Source organism: Lissotriton helveticus, chromosome 2_1 (assembly GCF_964261635.1).
Source record: "Lissotriton helveticus chromosome 2_1, aLisHel1.1, whole genome shotgun sequence".
Classification (NCBI taxonomy): Eukaryota; Metazoa; Chordata; class Amphibia; order Caudata; family Salamandridae; genus Lissotriton; species Lissotriton helveticus.
This window is the reverse complement of record NC_136059.1, coordinates 1,100,832,504-1,100,854,385: the sequence shown is the minus strand read 5'-3', so window position 1 is coordinate 1,100,854,385 and position 21,882 is coordinate 1,100,832,504. Positions and strand designations below refer to the sequence as shown.

Below are 21,882 nucleotides of genomic sequence, written 5' to 3'. Positions count from 1 at the left end.
AGCCGATGCCTATGCGCTCTATCACCGAAAGGAGGAGTTGCCTACCTCGTGACTGGAAAAGACTTCTTCGAACAAAAACAAAATGCAAACATCCAGGCCCAACACTATGTGGCATGCTGTGCAACGCATGTGACTATACAGCTCTACATGCCAAGAACAGATGCATACTAGGTAAGTAGCATTTTCCTTTTGAAGAGCTGTAGGCTGTCAACCTGTTATTTGAATACAAATACTAATGTTGCTTCATTAAAAAATAAGCACTCAATAGACAAAATTAGTCCAGCACTAGAGATCTTCTATTTGGAATTTTGGCAGGAGTAACAAGGACGATACCAAGAAAGTTGACATCAAGAAAATGGACAAGAAGAAAGGTAGGTTGCCCGTGTAATGATTGATTGTGAATGCCTATGGTTGGTTTGAGAATGAGTTACTACTCGCCGAATTATTTTCGGTTCTAAAAAAGTACACTACCAGAATAGTTTTTGTTAGAACACAGTGATGAGCTTCTCTTTCAATGAGCAAAAATGTTAGGAACAGTGAAGTCTTGCAAACTTTAGAAGAGAAGTCACACCGTGAAATTAAAATCTATTTTAGTAAAATAAAACAACAAAGAGCTATACCGATCAATGTAAGGACAACCCTTTTACTTGGACTGGTAGGTTTGGCTTAGGAAGCCGAAAAGATGCAAAAACCTTATGCTCTAGTTAGAGGGCACGAGACTCATGGTAACCCATGTCTCCTGCTGCACCCAAAAAAAATGATACACCAAAATATATATTAAAAATACTTGACAAGAATGACCAACAAAACATAAAGGAAAACATAACAGTGCAGTATCAAAAGTGATGACCAGTTAATGTCTTGTTTGGAATACAATTCACAAAATCCCACTTTTATGTCAACGTAAAGCATAAACCCTGACTGAAAAGGTGACCTCAGATTTCTCCTCAGTAGCCAAAACAAAAACATGAGGAAATGGATGCTGAGTCTGGTTGCATGTCTGATATACGTCACAATAAGAGGCTTATAATTATGATGATAAACTGTGATTAGTGATGTTTCTGTGAAGTAATAGTTTTAAATTGTTGGCTCTGAACATTCTAGTCTATAGAAATCCAGGTAATATTAATAAAAATACATAATTAACCCATCAAAGAAGTGTTATGTTCAAGGCATGGGTGGCTGAAGATGCACGTTGGGCATTCTCCTGCCATCTAGTGTTGGGCCTGGATGTCTGCAAGTTGTTTATCTTCGAAGAAGTCTTTCAAGTCACGTGGTACAATGACTGGTTTCGCTGGTAATGCGCATGGTCATCAACTCCATTGTTAGGTTGTTTTCTTTATGCCGTCTTGTCCGGACGTGTGCTCCGGTTCAACCTAGTTGTAGTGTTCTGTTCAGGTCAACGGTTGCTGTTTCAACTGTACGGCTCTCCATCAAGCTGGCTCCATGTGGGAGTTCACTTTTCGGGGCCTTGTTTTGTGTCCCCCCCACCATGTCTCCACAGCGATGGAATAGACGCCATTTTGCTACTGTCCTTGCTGCCATGTCAAATACCCTCTGACTGATCTTCTTCAGTGCATTCATTTGAGTATTGCTGCATTCCTCTACCATCATTTGTTTTTTGTATTTCAATTTTTATTTTGAAGTTTGTATATAAAACTAAATCAAGCCATTGTGGATACAATGCACCTGGAATTCACTGACAGTATTAAACCTGGGGTCTCAGCATAATCCTCAGACACCAAAGCTCAATTTATTATTGGCTTGGGTAGCCCTTGCAACTGGCGCATTTCTAACACCAAAGCCCTTTTATCCAGGTGCGATAGGGCACATTGGGACAAAATGGAGCAGTTGCTCCAATTCCTGCCTGATGAGCACAATTCAAAAGCTCAAGACCTAGTGCATGAGGGAAAGCACATCTGTAATCCTCGGAACACAGCTGCACAACGCAGCTAGAGAAAGAACTTCGATCCGGTTCACCCCACGCGAACTTTTGAAAGACGACCGGACCGTTACATGACATGCCATGCATAGTGACGCTTTGATTACAGGCACAAGTCCCCTGAAGAAGGGCTAATGCCCGAAATGCATTGGGCTGAAACAAACATATGTTCTTGAAACATTATGAAGAAATAATGTACAGATAAATTTACCACAGAAAATAAATCGTATACGGATAAAACTCGAAGGAAATAGTTTTTAGGTCTCGCGACCTATCAATGCGCGCAAGCGCATTGAGCGGAGCGAGAATTAATGTCCTGAAAATCCTCGTGAAACCAAGGGCTTCTTGCGCTGCGGTTTTCTTTAAGTTCACGTGAATCACGTGACAAAACAAGCACGCGTATCAGCCTCCCTCCCTCCCTCCCTCCTAATCCGGCTTCCCTCCGGCCATTTGCCACACTCCTTGCCTCTGCCGCAAAGGACTCCTCCCCCCGTCGACACCCCCTACAGTCTCACCGTGAGCTCCTCGCTCACATTCGACGTTCTAGGTATGATACACTTGCATTTCAAGATTTGGTATTTTTTACATTTTGCTCGCTGTAATTTCTCGTATCCGAATTAGTACTACGTGTCCATTCGTTAAAATGTTACACCCATTGAGCATGTTGAAGTTTTTTCACTTTTGATGCTCGTAACCTTATTATGCACATTCTCCATTTGAAATTGCATATCGTGACTTGCCCCTTTAACCACCAACTACACGCATCGTCACTTCCGTACTTAACCACACCCACCTTCACTACGTCACACGCTGACTTGTTTTCAACGGCGTGGACTCAGAATTGCCGGTAGTACCGCGTACATATGCCGTATCAATTGTGCACACTGGTAAGCGCCTAGCACTTATACGTTTTTTCTGTTTATTTTAACCCCGCACATGGTTTATCTTGCCACGGCCATTGAGAGGGTTCGTTAATGGTTCACGGACGTCACGATGCCTCGCAGTTCCACAGCGTTCCCTCCGGCCATTTGCCACACTCCTTGCCTCTGCCGCAAAGGACTCCTCCCCCCGTCGACACCCCCTACAGTCTCACCGTGAGCTCCTCGCTCTCATTCCCGCCCCCCCACCAGGCTCTCCGGCCCCCATCCGGCTTCCCTCAGGCCATTTTCCACATTCCTTGCCTCTGCCGCAAAGGACTCCTCCCCCCGCCACTCTCCAAAACAGCTTTGTTTGCTCTTCTTTTCGCTTGTATTCCGTGAGCTCCTCGCTCACATTCCCGCCCCCCCACCAGGCGCTCCCGCCCCCATCCGGCTTCCCTCCGGCCATTTGCCACACACCTTGTTTCTCTCATTTCTCTTCTCTGTAATTTTCTCCTTTCTGTTTCTCTTTCACAAAGTTTCATCTTTTTTCGGGTTTTCTTTCTTCCCGCATGCTTTGCAAAATGTGTGGTAGATGGCCTTTACCTCTTCTCAGACAGCCAATTGCGGTGGGAAATCGTAGTGCAGTGCAGCCCTACTGTACTGAACTTTGTTGACTAAAGGAGAGCCTTCCAACTATGTGGAAATGTAACAGAATACATGTGCTACCATTATAGTATATAAAGCATGCCAAGTCCTTACAGTGAACTTCGCACTATATAAACAAGCACTGGCGTTGCCAATAGGTCTCGCAGTAGGAAAGTTGGAGCTATTGTTTTTGTAAATGACAAAGCCCTTTATGTTTTTAAAATGAAAACAAAAATAAAAGGCATTATTTGCAATTGTAATAGCTACAACTTTCCTACTGCGAGACCTATTGGCAACGCCAGTGCTTGTTTTGAATGAATCCAATGAATATACACCCATGAGTGCGCTGGAGGGACGTCACTCTCGAGGGTAGTTACGCGTGACACATACACTCTACCCCGGGCCCAGGGGGTTAACTCCAGCAGCACCACCGACATTGTGAATATATGACATTTGAACACTCAACGAGTGCGTTTCCCACAATTCAATTTTGAGTCTCAGCATAATCCTCAGACACCAAAGCTCAATTTATTATTGGCTTGGGTAGCCCTCGCAACTGGTGCATTTCTAACACCAAAGCCCTTTTATCCAGGTGCGATAGGGCACATTGGGACAAAATGGAGCAGTTGCTCCAATTCCTGCCTGATGAGCACAATTCAAAAGCTCAAGACCTAGTGCATGAGGGAAAGCACATCTGTAACAGTTCCTTTAGGTGCGCGTTAGGTTGGGCTAGAGCCGTCAACACCAGCGTGCTACCTAAGAAGGCATGCATGGTTAAGAATTTCTGGGTTTAAACCAGAAGTTCAAGCTTCTATTCTTAACATGCTGTTTGACAAACAACACCTCTTTGGTACTGTTGTAGACACGTCCTTAGAAAAGATGAAAAAGGACACAGACGTGGCAAAATCTGCGGGGTCCCTACTGTCCCCTTCTGGCTGAGGTTTTTTTCGGCACTCCTATCGTGGAGGGTCCAAGAATACCTCCTCAGGCACTGCCTCTACACCCTACAAGGGCAACAATCAGCCCTCTGCTTCCAAGAGTTTCTTCAGAGGGAGCTACAGAGGCAACAATGGCAGAGGTAGAGGTTCCAACACATGCACATCCCCCTACAATACTACAATACCAAACCGTGACTTAACCCCCACCCCCTGATCATTTAACACCTGTCGAGGGCGTCTTTCACAATTCCTAACTGTCTGGCAATCAATAACTACAGACAAATGGGTGGTAGGAATTATCCGTTCTGGTTATTGCCTGGAGCTTACCAACAATCCTCCAAACATTCCTCTACGTTCACACAAGATGTCACCAGACATGATGGCCTCTTGCATCATGATTGTTCCCCATGCTAGGCTTCACGTGCGTACCCTTCAGGAATGCTAAGCACGTCAGTGGAACCAGTCACAGTGATTTTTAACTGATTGGGTGCTGGTAAACGGTTGTACTCATCGCTCTCTGCAGTGGTTGAACAACAAAATGTATCAAAAGGATGGCCTTTCATTGTAGGAAAGTGAGTGTTCGAGGCATATGAGCTGCAGATTGCACACTGTGCATAGATCGCCACCTAGTGTTGGGCCGGGATGTTTGCAGTTTTTTGTTGTCCTGAAAAGTTCTTTGGAAGTCACAAGATAGGTGACTCCTCCTTTAGACCACATTGCGCATGGGCATCGGCTCCATCCCAGATCATTTTTTTCCGCCATCGGGCTTGGATGTGTTTCCTGCGCTCCGGTTACGAACCGAATTTCCTTCATCGCGCAATCCTCACCGAGTTTGACAGTATTGTTTCCATCGCGCTCCACACTGACACGATTCTTCACCTTTTGAAGTCTTCGATTCCGGTCGTCGACGAAGGCCTTCGGGCCTACCTAGGCCTTACTTCTGGCTCATAGATAGGACGCCATTCAAGAAGTGTCCTCGATGTGGGTCGAAGTTTCCCCACACCGACCTACATGAGGTGTGCAACCTTTGCCTCTAACCGGTGCACGAGGCTAAAGACTGTTCCGCTTGTGCCTCCTTCCGCTCCAAGAAGAAGATCCGGGACCGACGAGCTCAAAGAACAATGACCCACTCGTCAGCTTCGATCCCCGACGACATCTTAAAAGAGGGCGTCGACGTGCCATGACACCAGCACGCCGAAGAGTGTACCAGCTCCACAGATGCCAAAGACTCCGACGTTGAGGAAGTCACTCAGGCTCAACGGGTCGTAAGTAAGATCGTCGTCCCCAACCCTTCCTCGACACCCTCCAAAAAGGCTTCGGGCGCACACTCACCTTAGGGCCCGGGTGCACACCGAGAGACTGCTTCCCACGCCCTGCCTTCAGGACGGGCAAAGAAGCCCGTTAAGCCTTCAGGCAGCTCGGGCTCAGCCAGCCTATCCATGGTGGCGATCCTACACCGACACCGAAGAAAAAGCCATCTTCGTCAACCACGCCCACCGTTGCCCTGACACCGAAGCACACGGCGCCGAAGACTGGCAGCGGCTCATCGATGCCAAAAACGCATTCGGAGCCAAATAAAAAACGCCTAAATCTCCAGATTCACACGCTTCGGAACAGAACAAACACCTGGAACCGAAGAAACAAGTTCCGGTAAAGGGCACTTAGAAAGGGCACACTTCCAAACCGAAATCAGCTACTGACTCGGTGCTGAAAAACCCTACGGAGCCGAAAACCTCGACACCGAAGCATCTGCCTTGTTCAGAGGAACTTTTCACACCTGATCCTAAGATCCTAAGACTCGTCAATTGACTCTGTTCCAAAAAGAGACCACTTGATGCGCCAGCACCACCTCATCCTCCTCCAAAGAAGAGAGACATTGCAACCTCTCCATTAAAGGTGCCTTCTCCTCCACCTCCCCACACTGTTCCCCCTCCTACACCTACTCCACCTCACCATTCACCTACACCATCCCCTGATCCACAAGATGATGTAGACACAGACTCTGATGACACAGATGGAGGTGCACATGACCCAGCAGAGACCAATAGCCCCCTTCAGTCACCTAATCCATGGGATGATTACAACACCCCTGATGTGCCTCATGTCCCACAAGACCACATATACCCTTCTAGACCATCCCCACCAGAGGACACTATAGGTTTTAAACTACTAGTCCAAAGAGCTGCCCAATATCATGGGGTGGACTTAAATACAGATGCGGTGGAGGAAGATTTCCTACTAGACACACAAAGGTTTACTGCCATTTTACCAATGCTTAAGGGTGTAATCAAAGATGCAACAGAGGTTTTTAAAGACCCTGTCGGGGCTAGAGTCCTCAATCCTCGAATTGAGAAAAAATACAAAGATGCCCCTATAGATTTGAATTTGAATTTGAAAAAGAACTTGATTAAGCGCACTGCGGCCAAGCGGCTTCCTGGCGCTGGGGGGATGGACCAGACTCATGAAGGGGGCGCGGGAGCGCTAGCAGGGGAATGCTTGGGAAAACAGAAAAGTTTTAAGAGCTTTGCGGAAATGGGTATAGATAGGAATAGAACGAATAAACAGAGGGAGGCTATTCCAGATCTGGGGGGCCAGAACCGAAAAACGTGTGCCTCCCGTTTTGGATTTGCGGAAGCGGGGGACATGAAGAGAAAGAGAGGAGGAGCGGAGGGTGCGGCTGGGGACGTGAGGATTGATAAGAGACCCAATAAAGAGTGGGGCGGAATGGGTGTGAGCACGGAAGGCCAAACAGGCTAGTTTGAAAATAGATCTGGACTGCACAGGAAGCCAATGAAGAGACTTAAGTGCAGGGGTAATGTGGCAGGATTTGGGAAGGCGAAGGATGAGACTATATTAAAGGTCCAGCACCATTAGACTCTTTAGTAGTGTCTAATGCACGTAAACGTGCTAATTCTCAGACATCAGGTGAAGCCTCACCACCAGACAAGGAATCCAAGCTACTTGACGCCTCAGGAAAAAGAACAGCATCTCAAGCAGCTAATTTCTGGCGCATCGCCAACACCAAAGCGTTGCTGGCCAGATATGACAGAGCTCATTATGATGAACTAGAGTCCATAATGCAGCATCTACCTGACCAATACAAAAATTGGGCCAATGAACTTATACAGGAAGGTCAAAATATTACCAACACTTCCATTCGCTGTGCCCTAGATGCGGCAGATACCACCTCAAGAGCAATAGATATCAGCACCTCCTACGTAGACATGCTTGGCTACGTATCTCAGGTTTTAAACCTGAGGTACAAAACTCCATCCTTAATCAGCCATTTGATGAGACACATTTATTTGGCCCAAATGTTGACGTGTCTTTAGAAAAGATGAAAAAAGACACCGATAAAGCAAAATCTATGGGAGCCTTGCAACAGCAAGCTCCCAGACGTTCTTTTCGTCGCTCATCATACAGAGGCAACACTTGAGGCTACTCCTCCGAAAGTCCTTCCACCTCTTACAAAACCCCTAGCCAATCCACATTCACTAAGGGCTACCAAAGAGGGGGTTACAGGGGTAACAACAACAAAGGCAGAGCCAAAACCAACAACTCCCGCTCTGCCTCTACCCCTACCCAATGACTTTCCTCCCCTTCCCCCCCAACATTCCACTCCTGTGGGGGGAAGACTGCAACAATTCCTTCCTGCCTGGACCAACATCACATCAGACAGGTGAATGCGACAAATTATTCAATCAGCTACTGTCTCGAACTAATGTCTACCCCCCAAACATACCACCCAGACAGCGTCCAATGTCACAAGAATATCTATTACTGCTAAAGCAAGAAGTAATATCCCTACTAGAAAAAAATGTAATAGAATTAGTTCCTCTGCACCAACAAAACAAGGGAGTTTACTCCCTATATTTTCTTATCCCAAAGGACGGCTCTCTAAGGCCTATTGTAGACCTCAGACCCCTAAACATATACATACAGTCAGAACATTTTCACATGGTCACACTCCAACAGGTCCTTCCTCCTCTTTTACAAAACAACTTCCTTGCTACCATAGATCTCAATGACGCAAACTTCCACATTCCCATTCACAAGGCTCACAGGAATTATCTCAGATTTGTAATAGACGGACAGCACTATCAATTCAAAGTACTCCCATTCGGAGTCACAGCAGCACCAAGAGTATTCACCAAGTGCTTAGCAGTGGTGGCAGCACATTTACGAAGACAACACATCCATGTCTTCCCGTACCTCAACGACTGGCTCATAAAAGCCAGCTCATACAACCAATGCGTGGAACACACTCATGCCACAATACAACTGCTTCTCGACTTGGGGTTCACAATAAACCACGCCAAGTCCCATCTACAACCATCCAAAGTACAACAGTACCTTGGTGCCACAATAAACACTTAAAAAGCGCTTGCCTATCCCACTCCAGCAAGGATAGCCAGCATACAAACTCTACTAACAAGGTTTCAGCTACAGCACTCCCTTCCAGCAAGAGTGTTGATGCAACTCATAGGGATGATGGCCTCTTGCATTTTCATAGTGCCCCATGCAAGACTTCAAATGCGTCCGCTACAAGAATGCTTATCACGTCAGTGGAACCAGGCTCAAGGTCAATTGACAGACCTAGTGTTGGTAGACGGTTGGACTCATCGCTCTCTGCAGTGGTGGAACACCAAAAACCTTTCCAAGGGACAACCGTTCCTAGAGCCAGTTCCTGAGATAATCTTAACTGCGGACGCATCGCTCTCCAGCTGGGGAGCCCACCTACTGCAACACACCATGCAAGGCAGGTGGACACCACAAAAAAAGTTACTCTACATCAATCATCTGGAGTTACTAGCAATATTCCTAGCACTAAAAGCTTTCCAAAAGCAAGTATCAAACAAAGCTGTGTTAGTCCACACAGACAACATGACAGCCATGTATTACATACAAAAGCAGGGAGGCACCCAGCCATGTATTACATTCAGAAACAGGGAGGCACACACTCCCTGCAGCTATCTCAACTAGCACAGGACATATGGTGGTGGGCTATACCTCAAAACCTATTCCTTCTAGCCCAGCATGTTCCAGGAGTACAAAATACCATAGCGGATCTGTTAAGTCGACAAACACAACAGACCCACAAGTGGGAACTTCATATGCAAGTTCTTCAGCCATTCTTTCAGATGTGGGGACAACCTTAGATGGACCTATTTCACACCCATGAAAACGCCAAATGCCCAAGCTTCGCCACCAGATATCCACACCCACTGTTCAAAGGCAATGCGATATGGATAAACTGGTCAAACACATTTGCGTGCGCTTTTCCACCTCTACCACTCATACCACTAGTAATATGCAAACTACAGCAGCATTCTCTGACCCTCATCCTAGTTGTCCCAACGTGGGCCAGACCGCCGTGGTACACCACACTGCTACAACTGTCTGTAGTACCGCACCAAAAATTACACCTGTCTCCACACCTCTTAACACAGAACCGTGGAGAGATCAGACACCCGGACCCAGCTCAGCTCAACCTTGCGATCTGGCTCCTGAAATCCTAGAATTTGGATATTTGAACCTTCCCCCAGACTGCATGAATGTCATAAAAGAAGCTAGACGTCCAACCACTAGGGCATGTTATGCAGCCAAATGGAAACGATTTGTAATATATTGTCACAACAACAATATTAATCCTCTAGATGTGTCTATTCAACACATCATAGGATACTTACTGCATCTCCAAAGATGCAACTTAGCCTATACGTCTATTAGACTACATCTTGCTGCAATAGCAGCATATCTGCAAAACAGACAACATCTATCTCTATTCAGAGTGCCTGCCATTAAAGCCTTTATGGAAGGCCTTAAAAGAATAATTCCTCCCAGACTACCACCTTTACCTGTGTGGAATTTAAACGTTGTTCTCACACGGTTCATGGGGCCTCCCTTCGAACCCTTACACAAATGGGAACTACAATTTTTAACATGGAAAGTTGCGTTCCTAGTAGCTATTACCTCTCTGCAGAGAGTTAGTGAACTACAAGCACTAACCATTCAAGAACCCTTTCTGCAAATGCATCACAATAAGATAGTTCTGCGTACCAATCCAAAATTCTTACCCAAAGTCATTTCTCCCTTCCATCTCAATCAATCTGTGGAACTGCCCGTTTTCTTCTTGCAACCACAGACAGTACCAGAAAGAGCTCTTCACACATTAGATGTCAAAAGAGAATTGCTATACTACATAAAGAGGACGCAACCCTTTCGTAAGACAAAACAACTTTTTGTGTCTTTCTCACCACCACACAAAGGTAATCCCATTTCAAAATCTGGGGTAGCTAGATGGATTGTCAAATGTATACAGATTTGTTACCATAAAGCTAAACGTACGTTATCTGTTACTCCTAAAGCCCACTCTACAAGAAAAATAGGGGCTTCAATGGCATTTTTAGGGAACATTCCCCTAGGTTACATCTGCAGAGCAGCTACATGGTCTACACCGCACACATTGACAAAACACTATTGTTTAGATGTGCAAACCAAGCAACAAGCTAATGTGGGCCAGGCTGTTCTCAAAACATTATTCCAAATTACTGCAACAGATAGGGGTGGTTGCCGCTAAGGATGGGTACTGCTATACAATCTATGCACAGTGTGCAATCTGCAGCTCATATGTCTCGAACAGAAAATGCTACTTACCAGTATGCATTTGTTCTTTGCATGTAGAGCTGCAGAGTTGCACACGCCCACCCGCCTACCCTTGTCTGTTGCAGTATTATCTTAATTAAATGCAAATTACATGGGCATCGTTCCTTTTCTTGCAAAGCTCCATCGTTTCCCTAATGGCGAAAAACAATCTGGGGATGGAGCCGATGCCCATGCGTAATGTGGTCCAAAGGAGGAGTCGCCTATCTCGTGACTTCCAAAGAACTTTTCAGGACAACCACAAACTGCAAACATCTGGGCCCAACACTAGGTGGCGATCTATGCACAGTGTGCAACTCTGCAGCTCTTCATGCCAAGAACAGATGCGTACTGGTAAGTCGCATTTTTCTTCTGTTGCAGGAACCCCCCCACCCCCACACACACACACACACTTTTTGCCAGACTAGTGATGCACTTTCACTTAATGTGAACTGGGTCCCTGCCAATCAGTTTCCCAGGGCCTGTGTTCTTCCCCCAAAACGAACCCAATTGTTATCTCTGGCCACAGGTCAGCCCCTGGTAAATGGGACCATAGGTACGCAGGGCACTGTGACCAGGGAAGGCCTCTAAGGGCTGCAGCACTTATTGTGCCACCCTTAGAGCCCCTATACCTCTACACACACACATTGCCTTTGCAGGCTGCGTGCTTTGGTGCAGAACAAAGTGAAATCGACATGACACACACCTCTGTGTGCCATGCCTACAACCTACTACCCTGGTATAGATCAGTCACCCCTCTAGCTGGGTGCACCATACCAGTGGTGAGGGTACAGTTGCATGATCCCTATACCCCTACATTGTCTTAAGTCCATTCTTAGACACTAAGTGCAGTGCTGCCATTAAGAGTATATGGTGCTGGAAATTTGTCATTACGAACTCCTCAGCACCCTAATGGCTACACTGAAAACTGAGAAGTTTGGTATCAAACTTCTCTACACATTAAACCCAAACTGATGCCAGTGTGGGATTTATTGGAAAAATGCTCACTTAGGGCATCTTAGAGATGCCACCTGAAAACTAACCTATCCCTAGTGTCCAGGCTGAGTGGCTGCTTTCAGATGCCACCACCAGACATGTTTCTGGACCCCTGGGTCAAGAGCCTGCTGCTCTCTGGGGCCTGAAACAATGCACATCCTGAGATCGGTGGGAAAACCAAATGAGGAAAAGAGGTGTGCTCACTTCTGCCAACTCCACCCCTCAAGTGGGAGAGGCGAGGTGAAGCACAACTCTCAGTCCCTGCCATCTTGCAGATGGGAAGACTCGGCCAACCAGGGACAGGCTTATGCCCCCCTCCCACCGGAGGGTGGCATAATAGGGGATGTACCCACCCCAGGGAAGGGTCGCATTGGTCCCTGCCTTTTACCTACCTGCAACACCCTTAAATCTAGTATATTTAGGGGCACCACTGAATCTTGCTTCCTCGGACAAGAAGTACCACCAAACGGACATGCAGCAGCAAACAAGAGGAAGATGCCCACTGACTTGGCCCCAGCCCTATCGGCCTGTCTCCCCCTCGAATCTGCTCCTGCGAAATCCCAGTGTGTCCTGCAGCCAGCAACCTCGAAAACCCTGGAGGACCTGCTTGCCTTCAACTACAAAGACTTTGTCTCCCGTGAACACCGGTTTTGTTCATCTGCAACATCTGGCCCCGGCCAGACACCGCAAATCTGCCCCACTCTGCACCCACCGTCCACGGCCCGAGCTCGAGTGGGCAAACACCACAAGGAGGTCCCCCCCACACACGGCAATCCTGACCCGAGATCCAACGACTCCTGACCTGCCTCCAGCCGACGCCTGTAGCCTAAATCCGGAAGATCCACCCAACCACGACTAGGAGCTGGTAAGAAGATCTGACCCCAAAAGGCACCCCTGCACCAAATGCCCACCGGCCCCAAACCGACTGTGCCTAACCAACCCCTAACTTCCCAACTTACCTCTCGAAGTGGTGGTCACACCCAGGAGACCTTCGTCCCCAAGCCTGCAGTGCCTTTGCAAACTGGAGGTTCCTCATTGCAAACAGGGCACCCAACGTTGAAACAACGCATTGCACCCGGCCGCACTAGTGCCGCTGAGGGTGCACCTTTGGTACTACTTTGTTTCCCCCTTTGCCCTGAGCTTAAGTCCAGGAGATTTGCTCCCACACCCAATTGGCCTGCTTGCCAGCAGCCACCAACCGGGGCCCCCCTATCCCCCATTGGATAACTTTGGGCCTCAGTAGTCTGCACCCGGCCGCCCTAATGCCACTGAGGAGTGCATCCTTAACCCTGGGGGACCCCTGAGTCTACCTCCAGAACCTCAGCTCCCACTACCAAATACTTACCTCAAAACCGATGACACTATTTTCGTCCATAAGATAACATTGACTGTTTTTCTTGGAAAAGTTTCTAAGTGTGGAGTTTAAAAACCTTAAGAAATTCTTTAAAATTGCACTAACTAAAAAAAACTATTTTACTTGCCCGTTTGCAGGAACTGTCCAGAGTAGTATCTAGGTGTATACTACTCTGAGTAAGAAAAGTAATCTCAAAAGTAACTTACCTGTAATTTTACTGAAAAACCCATTTGTCTATGTTCTGTATTTACAAAGTATTGAATTTCTCTGAAAACATACTGTAAGACAAAACAAAGTGCATATACAACTTCAATTCAAACTGTTTATACAAACTGCATTACTACTGGAAAGTATTTATTGCCTACCTGAGCCAGGCTTGCTTGGTTCTAGAAAACAAAATAATATTTTCATACAAAAACAATTGGCCTGAAGTTCAGTCTTTAAGTATGTGAATTAATTTGCTGACTGAGAGTGTACAACAAATGTTTAACACTGTCCTCTGATACTGCCTTAGTGCTCGACCACACTACACAAATAGAGGGTGAGGTGATATCTAACTTTACCTCTGCCTACCTTTGGGGTTCCACTGGACTCTGTGCACACCATTCCTCACTTTGGTATAGTATATACAGACCCAGCTTCCTACATTCATAGACCGGTTTAACAGACTATGCTAACAGGAGACGCGCCAGTAACTGGTTGGTGGGGCTCATCTCCAAAATCACACAGTTCAAGGCTTGTGGAGTCAAAAGCAAAGAGCTCTCCACATAAATCATCTGGAACTGCTAGCAGTGTTTCTAGCGCTCAAAGCCTTGTAAGTTCTTGTTGTACACATAACTGTCCTAGTTCGCATCAACAACATGACCGCTATGTATTATATACAAAAACCGGGGGGGGGTGGGTGGGAGGGTCGACACTCTCCCCAACTGTCACACCTTGCTCAAGACATTTAGAAGTGGGCCTTTCACCACAAAATCTTTCTCCTAGCAGAACACCTCCCAGGAGTAAACCATCAGATTGCCGACCTTCTCAGCAGACAAAAGCAGTGCATTCACGAGTGGGAACTTCGCCCTCAAGTTCTCCTCTCATACATTCAAAGTTGGGGGTTTCCTCAAATAGATCTTTTCGCCACACACCAAAACGCAAAATGCCCAAACTTCACCTCCAGGTATCCACACCCGCTCTCCTAAAGCAATGCACTATGGATGAACTGGTCAGGGATATTTGCCTAAGCTTTTCTACCTCTCCCACTCATTCCATTAGTGGTTCGCAAACTCAGGCAGACATCACTCGCACTGATCCTAGTACAGCGAGATGCAAGCAGATAGAAGTATAAGCTAATTCTGACTGCTGCAAGTGGAGAACTCTAGGTGCACATACATCCTTGAGCCCACCAACTTACCTGCCCAGCTGTTGGTTCCTCCCAGAAGTCTTCCTGGACTATTTTGTAAATATGCAGCTATTACAGCGTTTGTAGGAAGCTGGCTCTGTATATACTATACCAAAGTGAGGTATTGTGTGCACAGAATCCAGTGGATCCCCAAAGGTAGGCAGAGGTAAAGTTAGATAGCCCCTTACTCTCTATTTGTGGTAGTGTGGTCGAGCAGTAAGGCTTTATCAGCGGATTGTGTTCTGCATCTTTTGTACACACTCAGTCAGCAAATGAATTCACACACTCAAAGACTGAACTTCAGACCAATTGTTTTTGTATAAAAATATTATTTTAGTTATTTTATTTTATAGAACCAAGCAAGCCTGGCACAGGTAAGTGAGAAGTACTTTGTAATGTACATATTGTAACACAGTTTGGATTGCAATTGTAAATGCACTTTGTTTTTGCATACAGCATTGTTTCTGAGAAATGCAATGCTTTGTAAATACAGTACATATGTGTTGTATAGGGTTTACAGTAAGATTATAGGTAAGTTACTTTTGAGACTACTTTTCTTACACAGTGTAGTATGCCTGGCTACAACACTGGGACATTTCCTGTAAATAGGTAAGTAAAATCGTTTTTGTACAATTTTAAAGAATTTCAAACTCCACACTTAGAAACTTTTCCAAGAAAAACATTGAATGTTATCTTGTGGAGGAAAGTTGTGTTTTCGTTTTTTGGATAAGTATTCTGTAGTGGGAATTGAGGTTCTGGGGTTAGACTCGGGGGGTCCCCCAGGGTCAAGCATGCACTCTTGTTACACCCTCGGCACCACTAGGGCGGCTGGGTGCAGATTGCTGAGGCCCAATGTTATCCAACGGGGGGATAGGAGACCTCCGGTTGGTGGCTTCTGACCAGCGGGCCACAAGGTTGTGGGAGCCATGCTGCTGGTGTTAAGCCCAGGGCAAAGGGGGGGTCCGGCTTCGCTCACAAAGTGCACCCACAGGGGCAGCTGGGGGTAGCCTGTTATTTTGGCGTTGTGTGCCCTGTTTTAAATGGGGATTTTCTGTTTTGGTTTTCAGCTGCAGGCTCGGTCCAGGAAGACTTCCGGGAGGAACCAACAGCTGGACAGGTAAGTTGGAGGGCTTGGGGACGTAGGTGCACCTCTGGTTCTTTTCTCTAGGGCGCAGGGCGGCTGGCTGCAGGGGTGTCTTTTGAGGTCAGATTTCACCTTACCGGGCCACTGGCGGTTGGGGGCTGTAGGCGACGTCGGGGAGTCCTGGAGGTGTGAGCCGACAATGGACTCGGACTCTGGAGCACTGGGGGACCTCGCTGGGACCAGAAGGGCACTCTAATTCGGCCGTAGGCGACGGGTGCAGTGGTGGTCCAGGCGTCGGGTTTCTTTTTCCTCAGCAAGCTCAGAGTCTTTCTTCGGTGTTTCCTATGAATGGAGCTGCTGTTCACAGGAGATCCATTCTTTGTTGAAGGCAGTCAGTCTTCCCAGGGGATCTGGAGGTTGCTGGCTGCAGGACAAGACAACTTTTGGCGCAGGATCTGTGAAAACTGCAAACGGGCCGGTAGGGCTGGGGCCAAGTCAGTTGGTCTCTGCAGTCTCCTCTGCTGGGCGTCTTCTTTCATCCTTTTTCTTCTTAGGTTGCGGGAATCTGCCTTCTTGGTTCAGGGCTGCCCCCGAAATAATGTATTTGGGAGGCGTTTTAGGGGTCTCGAGGTCAGCCTATGGGCTACTGACCTTAGGGTGACTCCACCCTTGGTATGCGTACCCCATGTGGGGTAGAGCACAATCCCTAATCCTTATTGGGAAGTACCTGCAATCTGCAAGATGGTAGGCACTGAAGAGTGGGTTTCACCTCGCCTCCCCCACCGGAGGGGTGGTTGGCAGAGGTGGGCACTCCTTCTTGCTGGTTAGTTTTTCCAGCCTGTCTTCCTGCCGAAAAGGAGGGAAGACAGGCAGGGCGACTGCTCCCGATAGCATTAGAGGCTGGGGGTCGCATTACAAAGGCTGTCAGGCCTTTGAAGCTCCCCTGCCACAGATGGCTCTTCCCGGCCTGGGGGAGGTGTGAACACCTGAGCCCAGGAAATGCTTTGTTTCTGGGCTCAGGGAGCGAAGGCTCCCACTCTAGGGGTCCAGAAACATGTCTTGTGGTGGCAGCCTGGTGTGTACCAGTCAGGGAACCCACCAGAGGCTGGTCGTTATTCAGGAGGGCATCTCTAAGATGACCTCTATGTGCATTTCTCATTAAATCACACACCAGTATCAGTGTGGGTTTAATGTGCTGAGAAGTTTGATACATAACTTCTCAGTTTTTAGTTTAACCATTATGGTGCTGTGGAGTTAGTAATGACAAGTTCCCAGCACCATATACTCTTAATGGCAGCACTGAACCTACAATGTCAAAGAATGGACTTAGACACTGTAGGGGTACAGGGCTCATGCACCTGTACCCTCACCACTGGCATAGGGCACCCACCTATAGGGGTGACTGATCCATGCCAGGGCAGTGGGTTGTAGGCATGGCACACAGGTGTGCCATGTTGACTCTATACTTTGTTCTGCACCAAAACACGCAGCCTGCAAAGGCAGTGTGTGTGTAAAGGTACAGGGCCTCTAAGGGTGGCACAATAAGTGCTGCAGCCCTTGGAGGTCTTCCCTAGTCACAGTGCCCGGGGTACCTGTAGTACCATATCCCAGGGGCTGACCTGTGACCAGAGATGCCAATTGGGTTAGTTTTGGGGAAAGACACAGTTGATTGGCAGGGACCCAGGGCACATAAAATCAGAGTGCATCAGTAGTCTGGCAAAAAGTGGTGGGGGTGGGGTGGGGGGTGTTACTGCAACAAACCCAGCTTCTCGCAACCCCCAGAGGTAAGTTGGAATCTTGAGGGTTGGCTAGGCAGTGTTGGTTTGGCCATCCAAGGCCATGGGACGTCTGGTGCAGGGGTGCCTTGTAGGGCCGGGTCTTATTACCAGCTCCTGGTTGGGGGGGGGGGGGGGCTTCTGGATTTAGGCTGCAGGCGTCGGCTGGAGGTTTGAGGCAGGTCAGGGTGTAGTGTAGTTCCTATATTCCCAATAGGCTCTGCGCATTGGAATAACATACACGATAGTTTAGACGTAGGACTGAGGTCGACTAGCTCTCTATTGAATGTTAGACTTAATTATGAATGCCAGCTAGCTCAGCGGTCACTAGAAACTGTCTCGAGTAAACAAGGTGTTAACTTCCCTGAATAGAAAAGAAGGGATTAGCTTCTGACAACCGCATTAACATGACAACTTTGCTCCCCCCAGAATAAGGAGTATATCTCCAGAGTCGCGGAAACAATAGATGGCTATTTCACTCAGTCAATCGTGCATGCTTAGTTTCACCAGGAGTGCAGAGAAATAGAGAGACTGGCGTTTTCAATAAAAGTGATTATTTATTGAGCAGTCTTCTTTCTCATGCAAGAGAAGTGAATTGCCACGATTGCAATACTTGTCATTAAGTAAAGTGCGTACAGTAAAAGGAGTATTATAAAATAATACTGTAAAAGCATTTATATGGTTTCTGAGCAATAAGATGCTTAAAACGGATAAAATACATACAATGATAATAGTTGACTAAACGTACTCAACGGGTGTTTCTAAAATGCGCCTACCCTGATGTACCTAACCTAAGCCTAGTACGTGGGAAGGAGTAAGTGAGCTGCAGTTTAAGTTAAGATAGTTTTTGCCAAGAATCTGAATCAAGAATTCTCTAAGGATCTAATCAGCTCCGTACCTTGGTTATAGAATGGAGGAGGACTTGTATCTCGCTCTCAGGACTCGATCTCCCAGCAACCCGCAAGGGTGACTGGAAACACTGGAGCTGGATTTCTCGGCAGGAGAAAAGACAGCGTCTCTCTGTGCGTCAATGGGAGGGTCGGCTTTCTTCGGCTCTCGTTACAGCTGGGCTTCGGGTAAGTAGATAGCCGATCTGCTCCAAACCACCGTGTGTTTGTTAGGGCAGCTGTTGGTATATTTATACCTGGAAGGTGCCGGGTTTGACGTAAGGTTGGACATAAGACGTCACTAAGAACTTACAGTTCTTTCTGGACTCCAGGAGTTCTCTGACAAATCAAAACAAAAGCAGGGGGAATTCCCGGGCTGCTGGAGGCTTGGTTTGTTTAAAGAACGCGTTGTACTTTCTAGGAGTCTATGGGAGTAGCCTTGCCGTATTTGGACTGCATTGGCTATGACTAAATATGGATATGATTCTTATGCCTTTATAAGGGTATGATTTGTTATAACCACATAAGGGCATGAATCGGGGCTATTTAAATAGGGTCCTAGATACGTTTACAACCAGGGGTCGCCGGATCTCGGGTAGGATTGCCAGGGGGACCTCCTCATGGTGTTTGCCCACTCGAGCTCGGGTCGTGGACGGCGGGTACAGAGTGGTGCAGATTAACAGTGTCCAGCTGGATCCAGAGGTTGGAGATGAACAAATCTGGTGTTCACGGGAGACAGTCTTTGAGGTTTAAGGCAGGCAGGTCCTCTGGGGTTTTCGAGGTTGCTGGCTGCAGGAAACACCGGAATTTAGCAGGAGCAGGTACGAGGCGGAAGGGCTGTGGCCAAGTCAGGAGGCGTCTTCCTCTTGTTAGCTTCGGCACGGCTGTTCGGTGCTTCTTCTTCTTTTCTTGTTGTTTCTTCTGGTCTGAGGAAGCAAGGTTCAGGGGTGCCCCATAATACTATATTTAGGGGCATTACAGGTAGGTAAAAGGTTGAGACCATTGGGTCCCTTCCCTGGGGTGGGTACACACCCTATTATGCCACCCTCCAGTGGGAGGGAGGCATAAGCCTTTCCATGGTTGGCTGAGTCCCCTCATCTGCAAGATGCCGGGGACTGAGTTGTGCTCCACGTATCCTCCCCCAACTGAGGGGTGGAATTGGCAGAGGTTGGCACACCTCTCTTCCTCACTTGATTTTCCCACCGGTTCTCCTGTCCAAAGTGGGTGTCAGAACCAGTGGGGACCAATTGGTAACGGTGGCAAGTGGCCTGGGGAAGCTCACAAAGGAGGCAAGCCTCCAAAGCTTCCCCTTCGTGGACCCTGCCCATTCTGGTAGAGGAGGCTTGGCACCTCGTCCCAGGATGTGCATTGTTTCAGGCCCCCGAGAGCAGCAGGATCTCGACCCAGGAGTCCAGAAACATGTCTGATGGTGGCAGCTGAAAGCAGCCACTAAATCTGGACACTAGTGGTAGGTCGTTTTTTAGGGGCCATCTCTAAGAGATGCCGTTTGGGTTTAGGCTTCAATGCAATTTTTAGGGAAAAACATAGCCCCATGGTACCCGATTGGCAGGAGCCCAGGGCGCACTCCGCAATTCAGCAAAAAGTGGGGGGAAACTGCAGAAAGAGGTCACTTTCTCACAGTTACTTACCCAGTAAGCATCTGTTCTTGGCATGAAGATTTGTAGACTCACATGAGCCCACCCGCCTCCCCAGGTACCTATAGTTGTTGCAGTTCTTCATTATATATTCATATGCATGGCCATCTCTATACTACACTTACTTACTCCATTATCAACCTCTTGCGGGATAACAATCTAGCAATGGAGTCAATGCACATGCACACTGTCACTGAAAGGAGGAGTCACCTTACCTTGTGACTAGTAAAGACTTCTTCGGAGAAAAACAACTTGCAAACAACCAGACCCAAACGTAGATGGCAGGAGTATGCAAAGCTTGTGAATCTACAGCTCTACATGCCAAGAACAGATGCTTACTGGGTAAGTACTATTATCTTTTTATTCTCTGTTTTGTGTCCCAGTCACCAAAACAACAAGCAGGCAAACCTTTATGAGAAAGATGTTCTTGTCATTTTAACTTTAAGGGGAAATGAAAAATTGGAACTAGATACTATTTCATTATTAATTTGCATGCATTTGTTATGCATTTTATTTATGATCTATATTATTTTATCACTAATTGCTCAATGCATGTTTAATACACAGAACCTTCAACGGACTCGAGAATTCAACGGATACATGCAGAAATAAAGACCTCTCTCAAAATTGATAATCTTGTAAGTCCTTTGGTCACTCAAGATAGTCTAGCATTTCAAATATTAATAGTATCCAGTTACAGCATGTGTGTTGGCAATGTATTCAAATCGATGCTAATTCTGTTCATGCTGACTTAATAGACTGATGAGCACAGTGAGGTAGATGTTGGTTCTTTCTGTACAGGACATCGACAGATGTATCAATGCCTTGGATGAGCTGGCTTCCCTTCAGGTTACAATGCAGCAGGCTCAAAAACACACAGATATGATCACCACCCTGAAAAAGGTAAGTCGAGTGAGAGACGAGTTATCATATTTCTGATTTACATTTTTTCTATTTTGACTTCTATTGATAATGCCTATCTGCTTGCATTTGTTTGGTTTTGTATAATTTGCATAGTGGTCATTACATGTACCTCTACCAATGTATTCCTTGATTGGCTGATCAAGAATAAGGCAATAACTAAAGTGAAGTGTCCAATACTTATGGAGTCAACCGTGAAACTGTTACATTGTTTATTTTGGTATTTTACAAGGGTATTTTAAGGCTATTACTTTGCTTAATAGGTTCTGGGTTTTATTGCCAGCAAAGTGTCAAGTAAGGTAAACATGTATTGATTAAAGTGCAATGTTTTAAAATGTCACTGCAACCAGTCAAGTATAAAATAAAGTAATATGCTAACACCAATTAAATCTTGCTTAGATTCGAAGATTGAAAGCTAGCCAAATAATCATGGAAAAAGCAACAATGCTGTATAATAAGTTCAAAAACATGTTCCTGGTGGGTGAAGGCGACTCAGTCATCACTCAAGTCTTAAGCAGATCGTTAGCTGAGCAGCGGCAGCATGAGGAAGCCTACAAATCCAAAGATCCTGGCAAGCGAGGGCCGCAGAAAAAAGTGGAAAAAGAACTGAGTGCAGGTAGGTTAATGTTCACTCTACAGGTTTTGTTTATTGGATGATTTTAGTAGTTGGCTGCCGTCGTTCATTCTAAACAGAGACTGCAGGGTATAGCAATTTGCAAACAATCTTAAATTGTTGCTTTCATAAAAATGTCTGTATAGTACTATAGTGAAAAACAGGACCTCTCTTTACAGG

At 46.7% G+C, this 21,882-nt stretch overlaps 1 protein-coding gene across 4 annotated transcripts in view; it reads left to right on the top strand.

Annotated features, from left to right (window-relative positions):
* The window catches only part of PSIP1 (PC4 and SRSF1 interacting protein 1), a 546,371-nt gene that overhangs the window by 395,424 nt on the left and 129,065 nt on the right, over window positions 1-21,882 (top strand). For all 4 annotated transcript variants that reach the window (XM_078675914.1, XM_078675912.1, XM_078675916.1 and 1 more), the window contains 4 exons: window positions 316-371; window positions 20,736-20,806; window positions 20,970-21,071; window positions 21,489-21,705. In XM_078675914.1, the coding sequence (XP_078532040.1) occupies window positions 316-371; window positions 20,736-20,806; window positions 20,970-21,071; window positions 21,489-21,705 (446 nt within the window). The remainder of the gene's footprint in view (window positions 1-315; window positions 372-20,735; window positions 20,807-20,969; window positions 21,072-21,488; window positions 21,706-21,882) is intronic.